At 42.1% G+C, this 26088-nt stretch overlaps 1 protein-coding gene across 1 annotated transcript in view; it reads left to right on the forward strand.

The window, feature by feature from the left end:
- GLS (glutaminase) overlaps positions 1 to 26088 on the forward strand; it is a 136689-nt gene that overhangs the window by 73300 nt on the left and 37301 nt on the right. The window contains exons 10-14 of the mRNA XM_019522876.1: positions 1993 to 2059; positions 2707 to 2757; positions 5623 to 5799; positions 8116 to 8247; positions 10721 to 10813. Of these exons, the coding sequence (XP_019378421.1) occupies positions 1993 to 2059; positions 2707 to 2757; positions 5623 to 5799; positions 8116 to 8247; positions 10721 to 10813 (520 nt within the window). The remainder of the gene's footprint in view (positions 1 to 1992; positions 2060 to 2706; positions 2758 to 5622; positions 5800 to 8115; positions 8248 to 10720; positions 10814 to 26088) is intronic.

Here is a 26088-nt window from a genome sequence, read left to right on the forward strand (position 1 = left end):
GTGGGGGGGGGTGTTGAACCCCTGGATCGGGGTGGGCTAGGGCTGGGCCTGTGCCAGGCTCTTCCCAGCCAGGCAGGTGTGGGTGCACACGCCTCCCATGCCCTCCCAGATGAGCGGTGGGAGCAGCATCAGTAGCCACCAGATGAGCATCGGATGAGCAGCAAGTAGCAGCAGGAGCCACCCTCCCTTTCCCCCCCATCCTTCTCCTGGACAAGCCACAGCTTCATGCCATGCCTTCCCTACCCCAGCTGAGCATCCTCTGCCCCAGCCCCACACACTCCCTTACCGTGGGGGCCTTGATCTGTCCCTCCACACCCCTTCCCTCCCCTGTGCCGTCCCATCCTTTCCCCTGTCCCCTCCCACCACACCAGACATACCAGCTGCAGGCAGCTCTCCATGCTGCTGGCTCTACTCCTCACTGCCTATGTGCTGCACTGTGGCTGCATGCACGCGCAGGCATTTATCGGACAAATCATTGGCTGCATCGGGCCAATTTCTGATGCAGAAAATTTTCTTTATATTGGTGCTGATCCAGTATCATTCCTATGTATTAGTGCACCTCTAATTGAAACTTGTTCAACTATATAAATCAGTAGTATGCTTTTATCACCAGTACTGCATTCAAGTGTAGACACCTTATCGTGACCAGAATGTAGCAGGAATGTAAAGGACTCGGGAGCAAAAAATATTGATATAGATGTGGAAAGACTTTGAGGAGAGGTTGAAAATCTGGGTTAGTTCAGTTTAGGAAGATTTGATACGTCAAATGATTAGTTGTATACAGAAAGTAAATCAGGACTCTTTTTATCCATTCTTACAGTAGAAGGGCAAGGGAACATTAAAAGAAATTGAAAGGTAGAAAACTTAACATTTGAAAGAGGAAAAACTTCTTCTTGTTTCATTATTCTTTGGCACTTAGCGATGTAACGTGAAATGCTTAGTGAGGTTCAAAAGGGGACGTTTATAGCATGGATTTTCAAAGGGGTATCATGGGAGCTAAACGAATTAGGTGTCCAACTCCCATGAAATCTTTGAAAAATTCTAGTATGTATGAATAAGTGTAACCTCTGTAGAGAGTTAAATGGAATTTGAGAATTGTTTAGAAAATAGATATGCAGGCCACATCATTGTTCATTTGTAGCAGTGGGAATTTTTGCCCCTGTTCCTTGTGCCTTTCTGAGTCTGGTGTGATCCTGGTCTGGGAAAGTCTGGGTTGCAAACTATAGTCTTCCTGTTCTTGGGAGAGTGAAGCAGCAGGGCAAAGCCCTCTGCCCATTTCTCAGTGTGTCTCTGGTCTGAAAAGCTTTTGAGACCCCCAGCATGAGCTGAGAAGCTCTGGGTACCCTGGTGTGTCAGAAGTCAGTGGAGAGCAGCTTGGGCCTGCCCCTTCTCTCCCCTTCCTGTCTATTTGTTGGGGGGAGCAGGGAGAGGGAGCAGGTGCCCCCTATGATTACTCCAGAGTGGTGTGAGCCTTTCCCCATGGTTCCACTCCTCCTGGGGCCTGGGAGAAGTAAAGCAGCAGGGAAGCGTATAAGTAGTGTAGTGCAATGGGGGAACATCCACCTGCCTCAGTGGGTACAGGGCATGCAGCCTTGGGGTCTTGTGGCCCCTGCTAGTGCTACTTCTGTGGCATACACCTCCCACTGGTATGTCCCATGGGGCATGTGGCCCCTGGCTGCTTTGAAGTCAGGCAGCTCTGCCTCAGAGTATAAGCTGCTAACTTTTGGGAAAAAAATTCTCCTGATGAACATTTTATTTCATAGTTGTCTACTCTGTCATTTCTTGCATTTCTGAAATATTTGGGCACTGCTGGAGATGAGAGATACTGGACTAGGTAGAAAACTGTTGTGACCTGCTATGATAGTTTCTGTAAGTTTATTATTAGGTGGTTTGCAGTCATGAGAAACAATAGAGTCTTTATATGCAGTTTTATTACTTTATACTGTGCTTCTCTGTTCCAGAATGTTTGAAATTTTTTTTTTTTTTTTTTAGGTTCCAGTCTGAAAGAGAGAGTGGAGATAGAAATTTTGCAATAGGCTATTACTTGAAAGAAAAAAAGGTTTATGGATCTTTTGTGTATCAACTTTACAAGCCTTGTATTTTTTTTTTTTTTTAGTCTTAAGCTCTGCTGTCTGTTGTATAGACTGATATTACTGACAATGTTTAAAACATTATGTCATACAGTATTTCTCAAATAAGTTTTGTGAAGCTACAAAAAATGTAGACACATTCAAAAAAGTTACTAGAACATCTTTCACCTTATTTTTGCAAATTTGGTTAATGATTCTAAAGCTATGTTCTTTAAACTTTTTTTAAATACATGTTTTTTGCAGCAAAACCAACATTTGAAAAAATGTATGTGCAACTTTAAGTGCTTCAATATAAGGTTAAAGAGTCATTGCAAATATTTCACAAAGATGCTTTAGTGCCTAGTGTAGTTAGCTATATGATATTTGTATTTTTTTAAATTGGAGGTCATTTCTTATTTTGGAGTGTTAATACTTTTTTATTTTTAAAAGTTTTTAATTTAATTAAACTTAATTTAATTTTACATTTTGCATATTAACAGCAATTTAGTTTGACTTTTTGATCTTGAATTTTATTTAATATATGTGTGTATATATGTAATTATATATAGTGTGTGTGTGTGATTACTTTCTTTAAGCCAACATGTTTTTAAAAGATTCCTTTTACTACTTTCCACAGTGTTTTCCAGAAGGCACAGATATGGTTGCTATATTAGACTTCTATTTCCAGGTAATTCCTACTAAGTAATCTTGCATACTTTTTGTGGACTTGGATTTAAGCACCCCAAGCTGAATTATTCATGCATAAACTGGGTCATTAATGCGATTTAGTTAAGTTTGAATTTAAGTTTGGTTTGCTTATTATTTGAGAATGAACAATGTGCATTTGAAATATCAAAACTGTTTTTGCTGATTTACAATTTTCCATTGCTAGTGTAGATTGTAAAAATTCAGTAAGAGAATGTATGGTGGATTGAGTTACGGATAGCTGCATTATTCATAAGGGGTTTTGACAAATTATTAGGCTTCTCTGTTGCTCTTTCTTCATTGTTACATAATGGAAGGCAGGGTTGGGTGATCCATTAGAGCAGCTGTTTTTCAAACTTTTTAGACTCAAAGCACTCCTCAGAAAATACCATCTTTTAGTTTTCATTCATTTTTTGACTCCATAAAAATAATAGAGCAATTTTCCTGTTGCAAAGAATTCAAAGACCACAGCAGGTCAGAATTTTTTTAATGTTATGGATTCCTATTTGAACTCTCTGGGTTTATCTCGTGAATCATATTTGCACACCTAACAGTGCTAACAATGTATGGCACCCCCACAATCACCCTTAAAAGGCTCTCAAGGCACCTTGGTTGAGAATAACTGCTTTGGGGACTATGTGGTTCAGCAATGCATGAACATTTCTAGGCTACAACCCTCTTTGTTGAATGCTGTCGTCCTTAACCATCTCTTGGGAGGGAAAGCCTTAATTTTATAGTATGAATACAATCCCGTTATAGTATAAATACAATAGTGTGCATACATTTTATTGGTAGTGTTGAAGTAATGTTGTTGCCATAATGGTCCAGGAAGAGGAAATAATTTTTCTGGGCGATAGCTTTTATTAGACCAGCATGTCTGGGACATAGACAGTCTTTCAGATATCATCCAAATTCTTGCCATATAATTTATTGAAAGTTTAAAGATTAGTACCATATTTACCCAAATGGAAGATGATGTAAAATTTTAGAACAAGCCTGCAATAATTAGATTCTATATCTGATGAATTTTATAAAATTGTTATGCTTTTTCCTACATAGACTCTAATTATGAGAGGGTAGTCATAAATTTGCAACACTTCCCCCACCACTGCTGCAGCATGGAAAGCAATACCGGGGGTGGGGAGAGAAAGGATAAGTTATGAGGAAGTCAAGCAGCCTGATTCCTTCCTTGACCTCTGTCTAGGCTCTCTCTGCTGCCTGCATGCCTCACCATCCTCCTTTTCTGCTTACCCTCAGTTGCGGCTCTGGTTTGGGGCATGGAACATATGGTGGATCTGGCCCTTGCCTGGCCAGGTAGCAGCAGTTGTGGTGCCTGGGTTGCAGCTGGGACAAGAGCTGCTGCCACTACCATTGTTGCTGCCTGACCAAGTTGGGGCCAGAGCAACCATATACTGTATGCCTCAGGTCCAAGTGTGGCCAGAACTGGAGCCATGACTGAAGGTAAGCAGGGGGCAGAGGCAGGTGGCAGTGGGAGGCAATGGCTTCGACTCTGACCCTTTACCTCATGCCAGTCACACCCATCTGAATTTCTGGTCACATGCCCTTACCCACTGATTTCTGTACCAGTCTCTTTCCTGTTAGCTTTTTTGTCCCAGTCTCTTGTCTATCTGGTCTCATTTCTCTCCTTTTATTTCACCTCAATTTCGTATTTGTCTTTTTATATTTTCTTGCCTATTTCTCTTACATATATCCAGCTCCTCATCCTGTCTCAGTTGTTTCCCTGATCCTAGTTTCCCCTTCTCCCACTAAGGAATTAAGTCCAAGCCTGGTTCTTGCTCCTGGAAGAACATTTTCTTCTTCCATGCTGCCTGGGTACAACAAAGGTCATAACAAACACAGGAAACAACCTTGTACTTTCAGTCCTTCCTGTAGAGCAGTGGTCTCCAAAGTGGGGTGTGTGCACCCCTGGGGGTGCATAAGACAATCCATTGGCGTGCGGGAAGAAAAAATTAGAACTTCTATTTATATTTATTTTTTATCTAAAAAAAAATAAGAAATTAAGCTTTACTAATATTAAATATACGGATTGACACTGGTGCCCTCATTGGTCCCGTATGTCAGATGGTCACATGTCATGTACGGTATGCGAGTAGTACATGTATATAATTTATAAATAAATAAATATACATATATTGGGGGTGCGTGCTCAAAAATTTTTTTACTGATAGGGGTGCGCGATCAAAGAAGTTTGGAGACCGTTGCTGTAGAGGATGTCCTGCTCATCCCTGTGCTGGACGTATTAATATGAGTGGAATTCTCAGGGATTTTAAGCTACTAAAATCTAAGAAGCATCTGTTTGCAAACCTTAACTTTTCAAAGCTTATAATTTGGCCTAAAATGGGCAAGTTACATACTTAACTCAGAGGCCACCCCATGCCAAATTTTGGGTCTGCTATACAAAGTATGAGGTTGCTTGGAAGTTTTAAAAGAGAAGATTGTTAGAATATATGTGTATGTTTTTATCATGGATGAATGCATTTTTCCTATCCTGGTTTTTGGAAGTGACTAGTGTTCGAATGAAGATTTTCTTTGTAAAAATACATCAATATATAAATAAATCAGTCTGAGCTGGATGTCCAGTTTGGAAACTTTTAGCTCAGACTATAAAAATCTGGCAAAGTTGTAAGTGACTGAAAACAGAATCTTATACCAGAAGTGCCAGGCATTCTTAATACTAGAAGCTTCTACCAATCCCACTTACGTGAATGAATTTTTTTATTAAATTATTATAACATCATTTGTCTGGGGACATTGGGTCACTGCCCTTTAGTATGCTGTGGATATATAGAAATTTTATGTGCAAATAAATTATTTTCTCTTCTATAAGTTGTGTTCTATTGAAGTGACCTGTGAATCAGCCAGTGTGATGGCAGCAACTTTGGCTAATGGTGGCTTTTGCCCAATCACTGGTGAAAGAGTACTGAGTCCTGAAGCAGTCCGCAATACCCTGAGTTTAATGCATTCTTGTGGCATGTACGACTTTTCAGGGCAGTTTGCCTTTCATGTAAGTAACTTTAGTATGCTAATCACATCTGGCAAGGAAAACTGATTTATGTTGTTTTTTGAATAAACATCCAGAACTGTTCATTCTATACTTCAGTTGTCTTATTCATTGCTCAGAGACTTAATACAACATTGTTTGGAAGTATGTTAACTAAGAGTCCTCAAATTAATCATTATAAAGCATTGCAGATGCTTTTTATTGATACTTTTAAATGTGGGAGCAAACAAATTTAACTTTAAAGAGGTATCTTTAAATATTGTAGCCTAGATTGAAAAAGTATATGATTGAAACAAACATAACTGAAAAAAATCCAAAATTAAGGCTTTGTACAGACATTCAGTTCCTCCTGGGAGAGTTGCATCCCTCTCTAGAGAAACCACAAGTGTATAGATGTTCAAGCTTTTTCTCCCAGGTTAAAAATGGCTGCTTAAAGAGAAAAATAACTTGGAAACAACTAGAGTTAAATCACTGCAAGGGGAGTTTCTCCTGATAAGAGTGAATGGTCTGTCCATGCTGTGGCTTCTCTCAGAAGAGAACATAGTCCTCCAGCATGCGCCCTGGGAGACAGTGTGTGGTTTGCTGGACTCTGCTGCCCCAGCAGGAAGCAGAACATGTCCCTTTCACAAATCGTTACATTGTGCTGCAAGGAAACACAGGCTGACAATGAGCTGTCTGCGTCAGCCAATCAGGGCTGCCCTATGCACTGCTGCCATCTGTTGCCAGGCAGATTAAAGGAACCAGCAAAGCATACTGAGATACGTTCACCGTCCGTCCGTCCATCCCGGTCCCACCCACCCCTATTTCCACCCCCTCCCCAGGCTCCACAGTATCAGCATTGTAAATTCTCCACTTGTTAGGCCTCAGCATTTGAATGTCTATACATGTGGCTCTGGGTGAGGGTTTGTTTTTTTTTTTTTTTTCTAGCATGTGAACAGACCTGGTAAAATAATCTCCCAGATTATTTGAATGCATGTACACAACCTAAATTAGGATCATGCACACCCGCATTTACTCTGTCCTATTTAGCCTGTCTTAAATTGCCTGGTCTAGTGTCTTATTAAAGAATGAACAGCATGTTACATACTTCCGATGTCTTTATGCATCTGCGTACTTAAGTTTTCAAGTACTAAAAATTGTACTACACTTTAGTTGTTTTTGCCCTTTGTTTTGAGCCCTTTCAGTGTTTTCATTACATTTGGTAAAATTAATTGTGATGGTTTGAGGGACCTAAAAGCTTCTTGATCTTGAGCTTACAATACTTACTAGTGTAACTGATGTTTGATGTCATGTGACTTGAGGTACAAAGCATTTTTGTTCTGATGCTCATATTCTACCCTTTTCAGCTAATGATAGGGTTTATATTAATTTTATATTAATAATGATTTTTTTAGCATGTCATTGTTGTAAATCATGAATGACTTGTTAGATACTGTATTTACTTAACTATAAAAAACCCTAAATATAAGATGACACCCCCTCCAATAATTAGATTCTACCTATGGAAAATGTATAATTTTTTGTTATAATTTTCCAGGTAAAGAATCTAAATATTGGAGGGTGTTTTGAGCTCCCCATCTCCCACTCCCCTATCATCTCCTCTCCTCTCTTCTCCTCCCCCTACCACCACCACACATACTCCACTGGAAGCTCAGCCCTGCCTGGCTATGCAGCAGTGTCAGTGCTGCTGATTGGCTGGGCTAGCAAGGCAGCAACTTTGGCACTGCTGATTGGCCAGGCAGGGGAAGGAGTTTCCATGTGCTATGTGCCTGGGAGAGACCCCAGCCTGAGCTGGAGCCAAGCTCTGCCTGGCAGTAATGGGGAGGGAAAGTAGGAGAGCAGAAGTTGTATAGGGGAAGCAGAGGGAGGGGCAGGAGGCTGTGGACCTGACTTCGGTCCCAACTTGGGCTCAGCACCACAGTCAGAGCTGAAGCCAGCCACTTGCTCCTCCTCCTGCTTTGTATGTGAATATAAAAGAAGAAGTTTTTTCCTCCCATTAATTTTGTAGGGGGGTGGAATCTCAACCTTTATTTTGAGTATATACAGTAGCTATACGTTGCCACCTTTCTGCTGTATTACGCAGACCTGGTTATATTCTGTGCTCTACCACTGACTGGCTCTCTAACTCTTGGAAAGTAATTGCTCTAACCTTAAATTGTCTGTGTCAAATGAAGCTGATAATGGTAACCCATTTGCAAAATTCTTTGCGACTTCTATTTTATAAGTGCTGTATAATGGTGGTGTATGAAAGTGCTAAGTGTTATAATATGAAAGATAGAAATGTTGACAGAGGACACTAATTCTTTCAATTACCTATAGGTTGGTCTCCCTGCAAAATCTGGAGTTGCAGGTGGTATTATTTTGGTTGTTCCTAATGTAATGGGCCTGATGTGCTGGTCACCTCCTTTGGACAAGATGGGAAACAGTGTTAAAGGGATTCATTTCTGTCATGTAAGCAAAGCTTCTACCTTCCCCCTGCCCCCCAACTAATATTTATTGAAATGATTTAAGTTCACTCTGGTTTGATTTTATGTTCCTTTGACCTCCTAGACCAGGATTCAGCAACATACATACAGCCTGCAGGCTGGATCTGGCCTAGGGATCCTTTTATGTGGTCCACAACTCTGCTAGAGCTTTAGCAGAATTTCAGGTGTAGGGGGTTTCACTTGGGCATCAGGGAGAAGTGGTGGCAGTGGTACTGCAGTGGGGAGTGGTAGCTCTGGTTCTGGTGGTTCAGGACTGGCTTGGAGATGGCCCATGCTAGATGCTAAGGGGGAAGTTAGATGTTACATTTGGACCAGGGGTCAGCAACAGTTTTGGGCAGAGTGCCAAAAACACCGCAACCTCAACTTGTAAGATGTTGGCATGCCAGGAGTGAACAGCAGGGAAGCCACGAGAGGCTCTATCCTTGTTGTGGCAACACAGCATCCTCATCATCTGCCCCAAGACTCATGTGCCAAGCAAAATACCTTTGTCATGCTCTGGCACGCATGCCGGGGGTTGCCAATCTTTGACTTAAACCAGGAGTTCCCAGACTGATATGTGTACCCTTGGGGGTATGCAAGATGCAGCTGGGGGGGTATGCAGGAGAAATTGTATAATGGCGGATTTAATTTTCATTAAATTTTCATTAATTTTCTCCAGAGCAGGGAGAGCCCAGTTGTCTTAGCTGTTAGCTATTCCCCTGCTTGCCATTTCTCTAGTGGCAAGTCAGACCTCTGCAGGCAAGAAGCAGTATTAACCCTTAGTGTGGGAGTGCTCACAGCACATTTTAACTTTAACGCTGCTTAACGTTGCACAGATTTAGCATGGTCTAAGTATAATGTTTAATTTCACTTTAAGCTGTACTGAAGCAGGCCCCTGCTGCAAAATGTTGCTGGCCCCTGCTCTAGGCCCATCAGGCTTATTTTCTCACTTTGTTTGCAAGTTTAATTAAAAATAAAATTTAGTTCCAGACTTCGCAAGCATTTAAAAGATATGATTTAAGCCAGGATCAATCAGACCCTGGCCCACAGGCCAGATCCAGCTGCAGCACCATGTCATCCACCCAATGGGGCTCCTCATGGGTTTGGAAATTTGGTGGTGGGGAACAATGGCACTCCTCTCCTGCTGCCAAATTTCCTGATCCACAGAGAGCCTGGGCCCTGTGCATTGGATTGGGTACTTGATCCCAGCAGTCAGAGCAGGGGTGGTGCTGGGCTTGAAGGCCCAATCCCATTTGGGGATGGAGGGGTCAGTGGGGTGGTACTGGACGCCAGTCCCAGCACTTGGGTTGGGGGAGGTGGTACTGGACTCCTAGCACCCAGTCTTGATGCACAGGGCTTGAGTTTTTGTCTATGTAGAAGTGTAACTTTGGCCAATATAACACCATTCTTATTTTATCAGCAGTGAATGTATTTAATCCAGTTATTGCCATGCCAGTGTGTCAGAAGTATGTGGCATTTATAAAAAGTTTTTCAGTGAATAATACATACAAAGTCAAAGGTGTTACTGTAGTTTGTGTAGCCATGCTTAAGCTAACTTTCAAATACCAAGCTGCAGTAGCAATAGGATGGTGGCTTGATCAGCACAGGGCTGAGTCGGGGCTGCAAAACCCACCAGGGTCCCTGGATGAATATCTAGGCAGCTAGCCTGTGGTGAGCTGGTTGAAATCTTCGTCTACATGAGTTGTAGTCGCACCTTTTGACTTTGTATGTGTTACTTACTGAAAGACTGTTTCATAAATGCTGTGTTAACATGATTTTGAAGTTAGCTGCATAACCCTTTTTTCATTGAGTTAATTAAGGATATTGTTAATTCTAATCCAAGTACGTTTTTAAGTCGCGTATCAAAAAGCCATATTTTCTGATTGAATTTCAGACTTACTAGGTAAGCAGAGGGATCTCATGAGAGACCTGATAACTGGCAGTCTTCACATATTGACAAAATGTGCCAAATGTTTATAAAAACAGCAAAGAAAAGCTACATGCCAATAGTACCTGTAATTGCATTTTCCCATAGGGATTTTTATTTAATTAAATTAAAAATCAGTGACTACATTGATTCTTCCTTGTTTAAGAGCTCAGAGAGCTGAAATGTTGCTATGATAGACAACTCTGTGAAGCATATATTACAAAGTTGCATATGGATGTATGAGAGAATTGTATAAATGAGCACCAATTTACTGCCAGTTATAATTTTGTTTTTAAAAGGTGTATGCTAAAATATGTTTAAAACTTGGTATACACATATTATAATTAAGACAAAATGTTTTTAAGGTTGTTTTGTAAATGGTATAATCCACCAGAGGCTACTCTTATGAGTGTTGAACTTAGTAACATTTTTGGTGAAACAAATATTGAAAGTGTTAGTAATGTCTGCTGTGGGTGAGATGTAATAAAATAAATTGTCAGGTGTATAAAAGATGAGGTTTCTCCTTATACAGGATCTGGTTGGTTTGTGCAATTTCCATAACTATGATAACCTGAGACACTTTGCAAAGAAACTTGATCCTCGCAGAGAAGGTGGTGATCAGCGGGTAAGCTAGATACGTTTTTTGACCAAATATTTTGTGTAGTCTTTTTAGATGGAAAATGCAGGGTTCATCTGTAAGCATAAAATTGCTCAATCACATGTATTGCTTTAAGCTTAAGCAAATATAACAGTTTAGTTCACTAGCGCACTATTTATAAGCATGTTTGTCCTATCTATGACTGGGTTTATATAATTATAAATACAATTTGTATAAGATTCATAGTTGCTGAGGAGTTGAGCATTTCTTTACCCTAGGTAGAGTGAATGTATGATATTCACTAAAAGTCATAAGTTTTACAGTTGTACTTTCTTTGTGGTTGATATTTGATTGACTGGCGTAGTCTTACTGTCATCCACTGCTATGCATGATGTGCAAGTTCACTGTTTTTTACATCGTTGTCACTGAGACCAGAGGACACAGACTGTGTTCCAGAGGCAGTTCACTCAGTGTTGTGTGTAGGGAAGGTAGCCTTGCCTTGTGCTGGACTAGTACCTCTCACTGATGAGCAGTATTTGCAGTTTTTGAAATGGGTCTACTCCAATTGGTTTGTATAAAAAGTGTGATTTGATAGATGTTCCAAGGTCACTTGAGAATAGAAGGTAAAAGTAGACATGTTTTCCTTAAGGTTTTAATAGGGATGTAGAGGTGTCTCTGGGGAAAGATACTGTAGAAGGATTTTTTAATATGCTTTTATTTGCATGTTTGCTTCTAATGATAACATGACATTTGAATTGCATATGGCTGGAAAATAGACCACAACTGTTTCTAACATCAAAATGTAGGGAAGGGTGAAAGCTGACAGCCTGTTCACATTTGATTGCAAAATATCAATAATTCTCAGGTTGTTTCTTCAACTACACTAATAAATAATATATGTTGCTTGAACAACTAGCATACCTTTGGACCATTCGACTATGAGAGTCTCCAGCAAGATCTTGCTTTAAAAGATACAGTGTGGAAAAAAGTGTCACCTGAGTCAAACGAGGACATCTCCAGAACCGTAGTGTATAGAATGGAAGGTCGGGGAGAGCAAAACTAAAGGAATGGGCTGTAGTTACAAAACGTTCTTCATTATAAAAGCACTCAAGAATCTCTAGATTAAACTTGGATTTGAGTATTGTTTTCTTAATACTTTGCTTGTATATAAAATTTGTGTAAATACTGTATGCCATACAAAACTGAATGTTAACTTTTAAAAAAAGAATGAAAAACAACACTATTAGCTGACATTTGTAGTTCCTTAAGACAAATTTACATAAACATAATCTAAGTATCTTTAAAGATATTCCTACTTTGATATACCTGAGTAATTGAAGTAGTTAAAGATGGACTCTTCAGCTGAGACAGATGATGTCATATGTGACATCGTATCTGATTTGGAATGAAGAGATTGTAAGTATATAACACAAAGTAAAATCTTACCGCCAAAATATAAAAGATAATGAATTTCCTAATAGTTTTCTTTTAAACAGATATAAATTATGAATCTGATATCACCTGTCCATAATCTTCTAAAGAGTTAAGGCAGGATTAGATTTCTTTGCACTGTTAGCAAAAATAAGCAAAGTTGATTACCAAATCTTACTTTTTTTACCAAATATTTTTAGTAAGTGATACTGAAATTTTGACAATAAGAGCAAAGTATCTTGTAATAGTATAAAGCTGCTTTACTTGCATAGCTAGCTAGCTCAGAGGATTATTATCAGAGTATTTTGAATTACTTGCTAGGAGCTTGTACTGTCAGTTGGTAGTTAAGGTACAAACGTCTGCCTTACTAATAATGCTGCAGTCTAGTCTTACAGAATGTAAGTAACATTAGATAGTAGTAAAGTAGCCAACTGAATGGTGAACAGAAAATATACTTAAATTTTAGTAAGGATTATTAAAACAGTGTTTACAAAATAAATCTTATTGAATGAATTAATTTTCAACAGAAGAATAGCTTTGTGTGTGCATACATATACAGCAATTTTATTAGATATATTATTAACTGTTTTCTTTTTGTAGTTTGAGTTTCCACCTCTTAAGTACTACTTTAACCATAAAGCTTTTTTGTCTTTTAAAACACGTCTTTTAAAGCTTAAAGAATGTTCTGTTGGATAGCCTGGCCATCTATGAAATGGTCACAGTAACTATTGAAATTAGTTTGTGTTCCATGGATATTTGGCAAAAGGCCAGTTTAATTGTTGAGTCGAAACATAGATGTTTTGCATTGATGCTGATTTTGTATAGAATTCTTTGTTGCTTATGTTGATGTCCCTTTGTACTTGCCTCCAGTATTTTGTGATTCTTACACCCTACATCTCTTAGCCACTATACAAAGATTGGTTTTATTAACTCTGAAGATTTGTCCAAGAATTTTTCATGAAAACTATTCATTTGCATAAATAAGAGCTCACTGATAATTCAAGAGCTAGTGATACATATGGATCCTGTTCACAAAGCTCCCTCTCCTGTTCTGCTTTCCCAAGAAGTTCCAAAATATGCAAGTATTTATATTTCGCACAAGGAAGAGTATACATTTATTAAAGAATGGATGGGAGAATATGCCAAGCTATGTAGGTATTCGTAAAAGAAAAATAACCATGAAGTAAGGCATATCTATGATAATGAAGAAGCCTATCTTGACCATACATGTTTTTGCAAACTTGTGAAGTGCTTCAAGATGTTATAAAAGGTGTTGCTGCAAATAGGCCCAAATGATTTTTTTTAGAGCAGTGCATTATGAAAGCATACCTGTATTATTGGGCTATGACTTTGAAGTAAATAATTATAATAGAATTGCATAAGCAGAATAATTCAGCAAACTAACTTGTGCTGTACTTAAATCCTGATAAAATGAACAGGATCAGTTAAAGGCACTTAGAAAAAAGGGCATATATTATTGAATGAAAAATAAGCTTATAATTCTATACCAGTTGTCTTCGGAAATTTGGAAGGAAAAGAGGGAAAAAAAGGGAGTTAAGGTCTATCCATCACAAGGTAAAAAAGGGCAAAAATGCATGTATGAAAACGTCACGTTACGGTAAAACAGAGTTAGAGAATGATGCAGATAATGGGTCTGATTCTTCAATCCTCTTTATGTGCATCTTCCAGTTGTGTTTGATTAGCTCAGAGGTGGGCCAGATGCAGCCTGCCAGGCCATTCTACCCAGCCCATGGGGCCCCTAAAAAATTTAGAAAATTAATATTTATCTGCCCCTGGCTGCCTGTCATGCGGCCCTTGATGGCTTGCGAAAACTGAGTAAGCGGCCCTTCACTCGAAATAATTGCCTGCCCCTGGATTAGCTAGTATTAATACTCAGACTAACAAGAATAGTTTGCATTGCTGATTTCACATGCTGAATGCCATTAAAATGCACCTGTGTGAGGCAAGGCATTCTTTGCTATTGAGCAAATCCTAAGATTTGTTTTTACATTATTTTGAAACAAATGTAAAAACTATAGCTAAAACTTGAGACATTGTTCCAACTGGATGCAAACCTTATAATATAAATACAAAACTTGCAGAGTTTACAGATGTAAATTGCAGATGGAATTAAGTGTAGAGGAAACAAATTATAGCTTTGTATTGAGCATGAGTACATTTACAAGACTCGAGTTGAATTAAACATGTATATACCTATAAATAAGAATATCCATGGTTATAATGATTCTTTTCAAAGTTTTGAAGGTGTTAGAAATCTTCATGCCTCAGACCCGAAGCCAGTCTCTAACGGTTAGGGGTTAGGAGGAAGCTTTCACTTGAACCAGTTTGCCCTGCAATTTGTGTTTCTTCCAGTTTCTTGCTCTTTGTCTAAAGCTTCTGGTTATTGGCTGCTGTTGGTGTATGTATTCACAACTAGTGGGACCACCATTTGAACTATTATGGCAATTTTTGCAGGCCTATGCATATGATTTGTAAACAAGGCCCTAACAAACATGGTGCTAGAGGTTAACCATTGCATGTTTGTCGAAGATATTCCTAAGTACATAAAGGTGTTGTTGGTCTTTTGTGTTACAGTTATACCAATTCTTGATATTCAAGTATTTTAGTTGTTTGTTAGTTTTTTTCTTTTGTCAGCATCAATAACATTTCATTGGAAATGTACATGCTTTTATAAACTTTGTTTTAGCATTTGTGTTGTACTTTTGGTTCAGTTGTGTAAGTTACTCTTTCCATTTTTCATTTGAATTGTATGTTATTTATGTATATTGATTTCTAGCATGCTTATTTTTGTATTGTGTAATAAATGTATTTTAAGCTTGCTTTTTATTGTATTTTGTATTTATGAAGTACAACTTGCATTCAAGTATATTTTTGGAGACTGAAGTGAGATTGTGAACATGTCTTTTATTTTAAATCAAGATGAAGTTTCTGGAAAAAGTAGAAACAAGGAATGATTAGTTAAACATTAATTGACGATACTATAAAGATTTCTCCTTTTTTATTTTGTTCCGAATTCTTACTTGGTTTTCTTTTGACTTACAGTAACAAGTTCAAAAAAATCAGTTAACATTGGTCTTTGTTTAACTGCCACTGTAGACATTTTTTTCGCTTCTAATAAGTAGATGCTAATGTGATTGAGCTCTTAGTTTTACTCGTATAGCAAAATTCCTGATGTCATTCTGCACCCACATTGTTCAGAGAGATTTCAAGTTGAAGGCTTATGGCAAAGCAGTTGGGAAGCATGTTGGTTGTTTGTTGTCCCAAAAGAATAATTGTGGGTTAAGCTTAAAAAAAGTTTAACGTGTATATATTACGTACAATCCAGGAAATATCCCAAGCTTCATCTTAACAGTATGACTGTAGACTAGTTTGAGGTTGGAACAGTTGATATAGTGATTCTTGCAGTGTTCTGGGGCAATATCTGACTTTTGAGCAAAGAGTACATAACTCTTGGCATATTTTCCACCCTCTGTCATAAATTTAGCATTTGATGTTGCTAGATGTAGTGGAAGCTTGTGCAGAGACAGAATGCAGGATATTAGACATTCATAACAGACATTCTGAGAGGATTTGCTTTTGAGATTTAACTGTAAAGTGGAGAGGGGTCTTAATAGTTTTATTTGTTTTTGCTGCAAACTAATAAACTGCAGTAACTTATGACATGCTTTAAAAATAACAATTTTACACAAGTGTTCAGGGTACTTTTGCATATTTGCATAAAAGATCCCTGATGATTATTTGCTATCATCAATCAAGAAGATGAAGATAAAGAGGGGCAGTAAATGTGAATCACTATGAGCGAGGTTAGAAACCTTCAGTTAGTTTTATAGGTTCTTTGTACCTCCTTTTTTGTTTTTGGATGTGCATTTTTAATTTTTAAACAACCATATTTTGGAGGAGAAATGAGACTAGGGGAAAATACTTAAATTCGCTCAGGCATCTACTTCTGTATGTTGTAAAAAAATATGATTTTGCATTTCTCTAGGTCCTGATATATATGTTATTGACTTGCAATGCACAATATTTAAACATGAGCTTCATCACAACACCACAATTCTGTTTTTTAATTTGGTTTGCATTGAGCAAAATAGCATAATTTTTTGTTTCAGTTGGAAAGTTGGATTGAATATTCTAAAACGTTAATATTCAACAGCTAAATCCAGCCTTTTTGTTTGCCGTTATGCTTAGAGGTGCACTGTATCAGACTGGCACCGATAAAAGGAAGATTAACATTATCGGCCTTTTTTTGGCTGGTGTTAACCGATAATGCACCAATAAATATAATATGTCTTCTGGCTGGGGCCCCCGGACACGTGCACAGCCGCACACAGTCAGGAATGCAGCTGGGCAGTGTGGAGAGTATGTCCTGCAGGTAAGTCTGTGGGGGAGGGAAGGAGTGTGAGGGGCCAGATCAAGGCCTCCCACAGTGAGGGAGGGAGTGGGGCTGGGGCTGGTGTCCGTCCAGCAGTGGGAGACACGGTCATCACTGCTGCTGGACAGACAGGGGATGCGGTACGGCCAGCATGTGGCTCCTGGGGCAAAGGCAGCAAAGCGAAGAGCCCTGAGCCCACAGCAGGCAGCCTGCTTCTGCCTTCATTCCACTCGGCTCCACACCTGTTAATAGTCCTGGCGCTTAAAAATGGTGGTGGCAATGCTTGAATTAAGCTCATTCAGTGAGCTTTAGTTTAGGCGCCCCCACTGCCATTTTTAAGCACTGGGATGCTGATCTTCGGAACAAGTTGCCCATGCCTCCACCTCACTCCCCGCCCCAGCCCTGGGGTTGTACTCACTGCTCTGTCCCTACCCCTGCCCCACTCCCTCCCACACCATGGTGGCCTCCATCTGCAACCCCCCTTCCCCACGCCTCTTCTCCTTCACAGACTTACCTGCAAGGCACTGCTCTCCATGCTGCCCAGCTGCATTCCTGTAAATCAGTTATCAGATTTCATGGACGTTTGGGCTGGAAGGGACCCTGGAGGATCATCAAGTCCAGCCCCCTGACCCAGGGGCCAGAAGTCAGCAGGGATCATAGGATCCCGGCAAGATAAGCATCCAAATGTGTCTTGAAGGCATTCAAAATGGGTGCTTGAACTGCCTTCAGTGGCAGTCTGTTCTAAACCTTGAGGGCTCGGACAGTAAAGAAGTTCTTCCTTATGTTCAGCCTGAATCGGTTGTGGCGGAGTTTGTGACCGTTCGATCTTGTCATCCCCTGGGGCACTCTGGTGATCAGACATTCTCCCAGATCCTGATGAGCACCCCTGATAAACTTATAGGTGGCCACCAGATCACCCTTGTGGCTACACTTTTCTAGGCTGAAGAGTCCCATGGTTCTCAGCCTCTCATCATAAGGCCTGTTTTCCTGACCTCTGATCATGCACGTGGCTCTCCTCTGCACTCTCTCAAGCGTCTCCACATCCTTTTCGAATTGTGGGGCCCAAAACTGGACGCAGTACTCTAGCTGCGGCCTCACCAAGGCTGAGTACAGTGGGAGAATGACGTCCTGGGATTTGCTTGAGAAGCATCTGTGGATGCAAGCCAGCGTTTTGCTTGCTTTACTAGCTGCAGCATCACACTGAAGGCTCATGTTCATCTTGTGGTCTATCAGGACCCCCAAGTCCCTTTCATCTGTAGTGCTAACCACCGTAGCACTGCCGAGTCTATAAGCATGCTGCAGGTTTTTCCTCCCAAGGTGGAGAACCTTGCATTTTTCGGTGTTGAACACCATCAGGTTCTCATCCGCCCACTTCATGAACCTGTCAAGATCTGCCTGGATCGCCCTCCTGTCCTCAGGTTTGGATGCTTTACCCCAGAGTTCGGTGTCATCGGCAAACTTGGCCAGTCCACATCTGACACCAATGTCCACATCATTGATGAAGATGTTAAACAGTATAGGCCCTAGGACAGAGCCTTGAGGGACCCCACTGGTCACCACGCACCAAGATGATTGGCTTCTGTCAACCACCAGCCTCTGGGTCCTACCACGGAGCCAATTCCCCAGCCAGCGGAACGTGGTGATGTCGAGGCCGCATTTAGTCAGTTTTGCCAAGAGGTGATCGTGGGATACCAGATCGAAGGCTTTTTTTAAAGTCAAGATATACGACATCAATCTATTCCCCCTTGTCCAGGTGATAGGTCACCTGGTCTTAAAAGGAAATGAGATTGGTCAAGCAAGACCTACCCCCAACAGACCCGTGCTGGGTATCCCTCAGGATATTGCTGTCAGCTAGTCTGTTAAGGATGGCCTCTTTGATAACATTTTCCAAGACCTTCCCCAGGATAGAGGTCAGGCTGATGGGCCTGTAGTTTGCCAGATCTACTTTCCTCCCTTTCTTGAAGATTGGCATGACATTGGCCTTATTCCAATCTTTGGGCACTTCACCAGAGCTCCAGGAGTTCTGAAAGATCCGTGTCAGGGGCTGAGCGATGATGCTTGCCAGCTCCTTGAGTACCCTTGGGTGTAAACTGTCAGGGCCAGCTGACTTGAAGGTATCCAGCCTGTCAAGGTGTTCCTTCACAAGGTCAGCTTTGGTGGAGGGTAAGGAATGTCCCTAACCCGGGCCTCCCTGACCCACAGTGGGCGGGGTGTCCCATGGGACTGGTGAAAAACTGATGCAAAGTACCCATTTAACAAGTTTGCTTTTTCATGGGCATCAGTTGTCCCATCTGGTTTAGCAGGGGTCCAATGTTGCCCTTGCTTTTCCTCTGGCTCCCCACATATCTAAAAAAGAACTTTTTGTTGTCTTTAATATTTGTAGCTAGCTGGAGTTCTGTCACAGCCCTGGCTTTCCTGGTTTGCTCTCTGCGGGTCCGGACCAGTGCAGAGGATTCCTCCTTGGTGATGGTTCCAGCCCTCCATCCTTTGTAGGTCTTCCTTCTAAGACGCAGGAGGTCTGCCAGTTCCCTGGAGAGCCAAGGAGGCTGCTGTGCCCTTTTCCTGTCTTTCCTCTGAGGCCGGATCAACTTTGCTTCCACATCCAGGATTGCTCCTTTGAGGAGCAACCACTCTTCCTGAACTCGCCTCCCCTTTGGGTTGTCACCCTTCAGGGCCTCGCTGACAAGCCTCCTTAGCTTGTCAAAGTCAGCTTTCTTGAAGTCGAGGACTTCTGTATTACTGACTGACTTGCCAGCTTTACGGCAGATGGTGAAGTTATCAGCTCGTGGTCACTGTCACCCAGCTTCCCTTCAATCCTTAGGTCGCTGATTAGGTTGTCCCCAGTTGCCAGTATGAGGTTGGGCAGTGCTTTACCTCTCATTGGCCCGTAGACTTCTTGCATCAGGTAGAGACCATCCATGCACAAGAGAAATCTTTGCGACTGCTCGGAATTGGCTGAGCGCTCCTCCCACGAGATGTCTGGGTTGTCAGTCTCCCATGACAGCCATGCACCGCACGCGGCCTCAGCCAATTCCCTGGCAAACTTCTGGTCAAGGTCTTGACCCTGGGTAGGGAGTCTGTAGTAGATTCCCACCATAGTATCTCCTGTGCCATGTTCCCCAGATGGTCTCAGATCATCCACCGTGGGTACCAATGTCAGCTTGGAGGGATGTGTAGCTTTCCTTGACATAGAGAACTATACCCCCGCCCCTTTTGTACACTCAATCCCTCCTGTACAGGGCATAACTGTCTATACCTGTGGCCCAGTCCTGGGTGGAGTCCCACCAGGTCTCTGTTATTCCTGTGACATCATAGTTATTTACATTTAGCAGGAGGACAAGTTTCTCTTGTTTATTCCCCAAGCTCCTGGTATTTGTGTACAGGCACGCAAGTGTCCCTTTGGGGGCCCTTGTCTTGCCTACAGATGGTTCCAGGGCTGAGGCAGGGGTGGGTTCCCTTAAATGCCTTGGCCTGCTGGCTTTGCAAAGCTTGCTCAGCGGGCCAGCAGTGGCAGTAGTCCCCCGCCATCCCTTGGTGGGCTTAGTTTAAAGCCCGGTGGAGCAGGTCGGCCATTCTGGCTGAGAAGAGCCTCCTCCCCAACGGGGAGAGGTGAAGGCTATCCCTTCCCAGCAGCTTGCTGCCTCTCACCAAAGAGCAGACTATGGTCATGGAAGTGAAAGCCTTACCGATGAAACCAGTGCTGCAGTCTTTGGTTAACTACCTGGATCCTCCTCTCCCTCAGCCCATAGCCCGAGAGAGGGAGAATCGAATAAAACATCACCTGCGCCCCCAGATCCTTAAGCCCCTCTCCCAAATTCCTGTGGCGCCTCATGATCTGGCTGATAGTGGTCTGTGGGCTGGAGGAGTTTAGGGATCTTCTCCAAAATGTCTCGGATGCGGGCTCCTGGGAAGCAGCGAACTTCCTGGGCTAAGGGGTCGGAGCGGCAGATTCCCCCTCAGTCCCCCTCAGGATGGAGTCTCCCACAGCAAATGCTTTGCGTTTTGTCTTGGGGAGAGTGGGGGCATTAGCTACAGTAGTGCCTGTGTTGCCTGCAGGAGCTGACAACTCAGCAGGCTTTTCTGGGGCTGCAGGAGGTTCATACCTTTTGCAAAGCTCCAGTGGGGCGGGGGCCTTGGTGCGGTGCGCCTTGGGGCTCTTGACCACCTTGGTCCAACCCCTGGGCTGGACATAATGGGAGGTCTCCGAGTCCTCCCTTGGCCTGGAGGGAGACCGTGGTCTACCCTCCGCCTCCTGGGGGAGAAGGGCCTGGCAGTAGGAGTCAGTCTCCTGCTCACAGTCCCTGATGGTGTGCAGTCTTTGGACTGGAGCTCCTCCAGCTGGCGTGCCAGAGACTGCAGTAGGGAGCAGACCTCACAAGGGGAGGTGGCCATGCTCCCGAGCCCCAGAGCCTAAAAAAAGGACAGGCAGCCCCCGCAGCCGAGAGCCAGAGGCTCCGTCTGCGTGGGGCCCAGAACCATGGGCTCCGTCTGGGTGGCAGTCTCTAAGGTGCCAGAGTGGGGGGCTGCAGACCCCTTGGGGACCCTTCGGGTGCAGCGTGTGCCCATCTGCGTCATGCTGCTGGTGGACTGGCTGCGGTTGGGACTGTCTTTTATAGGGGGCTCACAGGCAGGGCCTTGGGCCCTCCCACTTGCCCTCCTGCGCGAACTCCCGCACTAACTCATGCGCCGGGCCTAGGAGCACATCTGTTTGCGTGGCCTGTTCACGAGGCTCCAGTCGCATGGGTCCCTAGGGGGCTGGACGAAGTAGGAGCTGGGAGGGGAGTGGGGCTTGACCTTCCTCGGCCTGTTTAGCCTGCTCCCAGCTGGCTAGGTCCCACCCTCTACGGGCCCCTGCTTACCTGGGGCAGGCTGGGGCTCGTTGGGGGTCCTGGAGACCCCTGGGGTCACGGAGGTGCAGCAGGTTTACACCTGCATGTCTCGCACCGGAGCTGGGACCAAACAGGCTTGTGCTGTTGCTGGGCCCTTTTTAAACTACGCACAAGTGTAGAAGGGCCGGCTGGTGCCTCACTACTTTTTGGGGGCTAAAGGACCTCCCCCCCCCCTCCAAACCTGGCTCTTGCTGGGGGTCCCTGGGCTCATGGGGGCGCAGCGGTCTTATGCCCACGCGTCTTGCACCAGAGCCGGGGCCAAAAAAGATCATTCTTGGCCAATATGCCTGAATCGGCTTTTGGTATCAGTCAAGAAAATCTTCATTGTTGAACCCCTAGTTCTGCTTAGATTTGCAATAGGGATGGGTTATAACATGCATTAGTATATCTAATGCATCATAGGTGGATATTTTGTCCTATTGCTTTGTTCAGGGCTTTAGGTGTCTCGGAGGTATTTCATACAGAGATAAGGTAGTTGGAATAGGAAAGGGTTTTAAAACATCTTGGACACTTAGTAGTAATATTAATAATTATAGCATCAACACTTAATCGCTTTGCAAAAAAACTTCTCTGACAGGTCTCCTAACCAAAATCTTACCTTTAGAACTGTTGATGGGGCTGAAAAACAGACAAATCTGTTGACACCTTTTAATATCTCTGTGCGTCTTGAGGGAAGAAGTGCTATTTAGTCTGTTCCTAACACACTTGTTTATTTGTGTCAAATTATATGAATTAGCAAAACTAATATGAACATATCATGTTCTGTGTTTTGCATAAAGGTTGTCAAACTCATTCCGGCCAAGTGAGTGGCCTGGATCAAGTGCATAGGCCCTGCCTGCTCCCCTGGTACTTCATACTACATCCAGCACACACAGCAATTTTTTTCCCCCACAATTTGCCCAGTCCAGGGGAGGAGAGGGGGTTAGTTACCAGTACTTCATCTTCTGAAGATGAGGTTGCATTTTGTGAGTTCCTAGAACCAGAAAACCAGGTAGATAAATTGTCCCTAAATGTAAATGAAGACATCATGTTCTTTTCTGGGGAGAACGGCATAAAAAAAATCAAATATTCAGTTTTCTGCGTTATCAGACTTTCACATGTTGGACAGTACTGAGAGAGAGGGTTCAGATTCAAGTCTGGTTTCTGGTGTGGTGATGTTTGTTTTTTCAGACATTTGGCTCTGAGAGTCAGACATTTCAGGAGGTCAGTGGAATCATTTAGAGTTTATTCAGCCTTTTTCCTCTAAAAAAAACAAAAACAAAAAAAAACCCCAAACCAAAAACAACAAAAAATGCCCCCTGCCCCCCCCCCCCCATAAAATTAAATGATGGAAGTTTAGCCTGTTTAGCCACCTCTCATATTCTCAGAATATAAAAATCTACTTAATTTGTAGTCTAAACTGGTATGCAAAAGCTGGGCTTTATTTTTCTCTAAATTAAGATGTATAAATCAGTTACATGTGTTTAACATGTACTTGGTTAACGGTGCCTCAAATAAATTGTACAGACATATCACAGAAATGATCAGTCTTCTGTGTCCTAAGACTGATCAGCCTTCCCAAAACAATTGACTATTATCTAGTAATTTCAAACCAGTACTTTCCTCTTGAAGTTGTCTCTTTGTTTGTTTGTTTATATTACATTCATATACATATCTTGATAAATGCACTTACCTAATTAGAAGTAAGAGCTTTGATATTTTGCATTTTTTTCAAATATTTGTTGCCTAACAACTTATTTGCACTATTTTCCTGTCACATCCAAGATTGTACAAAAACGTTGTGTAAGATCATAAAGTAAACTGCCACTTTCATCTTTTATACACTGGTAAGTCACCATATGAAACAGGTGTTCTCATTGCCAGGTACCAAAGGTCACATCTCATTTGTATTAAACATTGCAGATTTTAGTCACTGTAATGTAATTGTGATCTAGTTGGAAGATGCAGCATTTGGTCAAGCATGTGGGACTCCATCTGATTTACTGGATTAGTGTGGAGTATGCCTGTAGGAATGTTACCTCTGAAAGTTGTATTTCTGTGGTGAAGGCAGGCAGTGTTGACCATTTCAGTAAAGCATGATTACCCTTTTGAAAACAATTTTTTGCATTTCCATTAATTCATAAATCACAGTTTAGAGAAATGTTTTGGAGAGAGCTTGATGCAAATTAATACACATGGCAGGGTTTTTTAAAAACTGCGTGTCCTTTTATGTGGGTAATGAATAAAAATAAACATTGGCTGGGAACATATTTCCAAATCAGTGGCCAAATGAATCAATCACTTGCTAAGGTAAAGAATATTGGTTCAAGAGGCTGTTTAGTAAGCTCTCTTTATTTAGAGTACGTGCTGACAATACAGTGAACTAATAACATGGTGCTGAGCGATAGGAAGAATTAATCTTGCTTGTTTCCTGTTGATGTGATTCTTAGTCAGACTTTCTCCTTGAACCAGACACGTTGTTTGTTCAAGAATTATATATTCAGTATGAAAACAATTTTTAAGTCTTCAGACAGTAGCAAGCTTGTTTTTGTTTAAAATGTGTTTAGCACGTGAATCTCTCATTTATTTATTTATTTATTTATTTATTTATTTTCCTGTCTGAGCATTATGCGGCATATATATGATCAGTAGGCAGGCAGGGTTCTTTGGGTAGATGTGATATGTTTTATTAAATCAAAGAAATAGTTGGGAAAAAGTTCTTTGCAAGCTTTGGGGCACAAACAAGCTTCTTCAGGCAACGCAAGTCCTGCTGTTATGAGTTCTTCAAGGTAAAAAAGAAGCTAAAGTATAACAAGAGGTCTGTGAACAAGTGTAAGTTTGCAAGACAAAGGTTAGAGATAGGAGGGGAGGGAAAAGTATGAAGGAAAAAAAGTGGTCAGTAGGTGAGTTGAATTTCTGTAACACCATTCACAATTCTATCATCGTGCTTATTAACATTTCTGTGTTTTGAGGTTTGTTTTTTTTCAAGTCTATGAACACCAGAACTGGTCTTCATAGATGTTTTAAGGTAACACTTAGTATTGTCAGACTGAAAGAAGTAATTTCTAATTAACTCGGCAAGCATAGTGATTAGTACTAGTCACCCATGTTCAGGAGAACCGTAACTGGGACAGTCGTGGAAAATGGGTACTAGGATGTTCAGGAGCTAGTCCTGTGGGAGGAGACTTAAAAGATATGTTTCACCTTGCAATCCTATCCCCTCAGCCTTCATTTTGCTCTCTCTGAATCAGTGGTTCTCTACCTTTTTAGATTCAAGGCACCCCTCACAAAATGCTACCTCTTAGTTGTTATTCTTTTTGACTACACAAAAATAATAGAGAAATTTTGCTGAGAAGAAAGAACCCAGGAAGACCACAGCAGGTTGAAATGTTTTTAACACTATGGATTCCAACGTGAAAAATTTGGGGTTTGCACACTTAACAGTACTAAAATTGTGCAGCACCCTTGAAAAGCTCTCAACCTACCCCAGGGTGACATGGCACCCTGGTCGAGAATCACTGCTCTAAATACATTAGAAGCCAGAGGTATAAAAACTGGGGAAGTAGATGAGTTAAAGGACACTGTTAGCACAAATTCATATGAGCTGTCCATGTGTAAATCTAGGCTGGAAAGTAGAGGAAGGTTTCTGATGATCAAAAGTGAAGTTCTTTTATGTAAGTGTTGTTGGAAAACAGCTCTTCTTAATGTGCTTGTCCATATAAATTTCACTGTTGATGCATGTGTGCCCTACTTGCTGAAGTTGGAAGTCTTTTGGTGAGTGACATGGCTCCAGTTGTTCTCTTGTTTCCTCCTTACTTCTCTTGGTTGCAAGTCAGAAACTTAACAGCTTCTCTAATAGTTATTTGCTGTGTGATTAACCCTTTCAGTGCAGCTAGTTCTCAATAGGATTAGTGCTAGCAATCAGTCTTTTATTCCCTTAACTATTTTTTTTTCTCTATTGAGATGTTCAGCTGTTTATAGTTTCATAGTTAGTAGGGTTGGAAGGGACTTGAGCAGATCATCAAGTCCAACCCCCTGCCATGGCTGGAAAGAATACTGGGGTCAAATGACCCCAGCAAGGTGATTGTCTAGCCTTGCCTTAAAGACCCCCAGGGTAGGAGCCAGCACCACTTCGCTTGGAAATTAGTTCCAGATCCTAGCCCTGACAGTGAAGTAGCGCCTCCTGATGTCTAATGTGAATTTACCCTCTGACAGCTTGTGACTGTTATTTCTAGTCACTCCTGGTGGTGCTTGGGGGAACAGCTGGTCCCCTCTGACTAGTTTGTAACAGGCCACTAGATCCCCCCTCAGCCTTCTGTTGTGGAGGCTGAACAGGTTCAGGTCCTGTAGCTTCTCCTCATAGGGCCTGCCCTGCTGCCCCCTGATCATGCGAGTGCTCCTCCTCTGGACCCTTTCCATGTTGTCCACATCCCTCTTGACGTGCGGTGCCCAGAACTGGACGCAGTACTCCAGCTGCGGTCTGACCAGTGCCGCATAGAGGGGGAGTGTCACCTCCTTGGACCTGCTCGAGATGCATCTGTGGATGCATGACAAGGTATGGTTGGCCTTCCTGACTGCCTCCCCACACTGCCAGCCCGTGTTCATCTTGG

This window comes from Gavialis gangeticus, unplaced genomic scaffold, assembly GCF_001723915.1.
Source record: "Gavialis gangeticus isolate Ggan-Ray unplaced genomic scaffold, GavGan_comp1, whole genome shotgun sequence".
Taxonomy (NCBI): domain Eukaryota; kingdom Metazoa; phylum Chordata; order Crocodylia; family Gavialidae; genus Gavialis; species Gavialis gangeticus.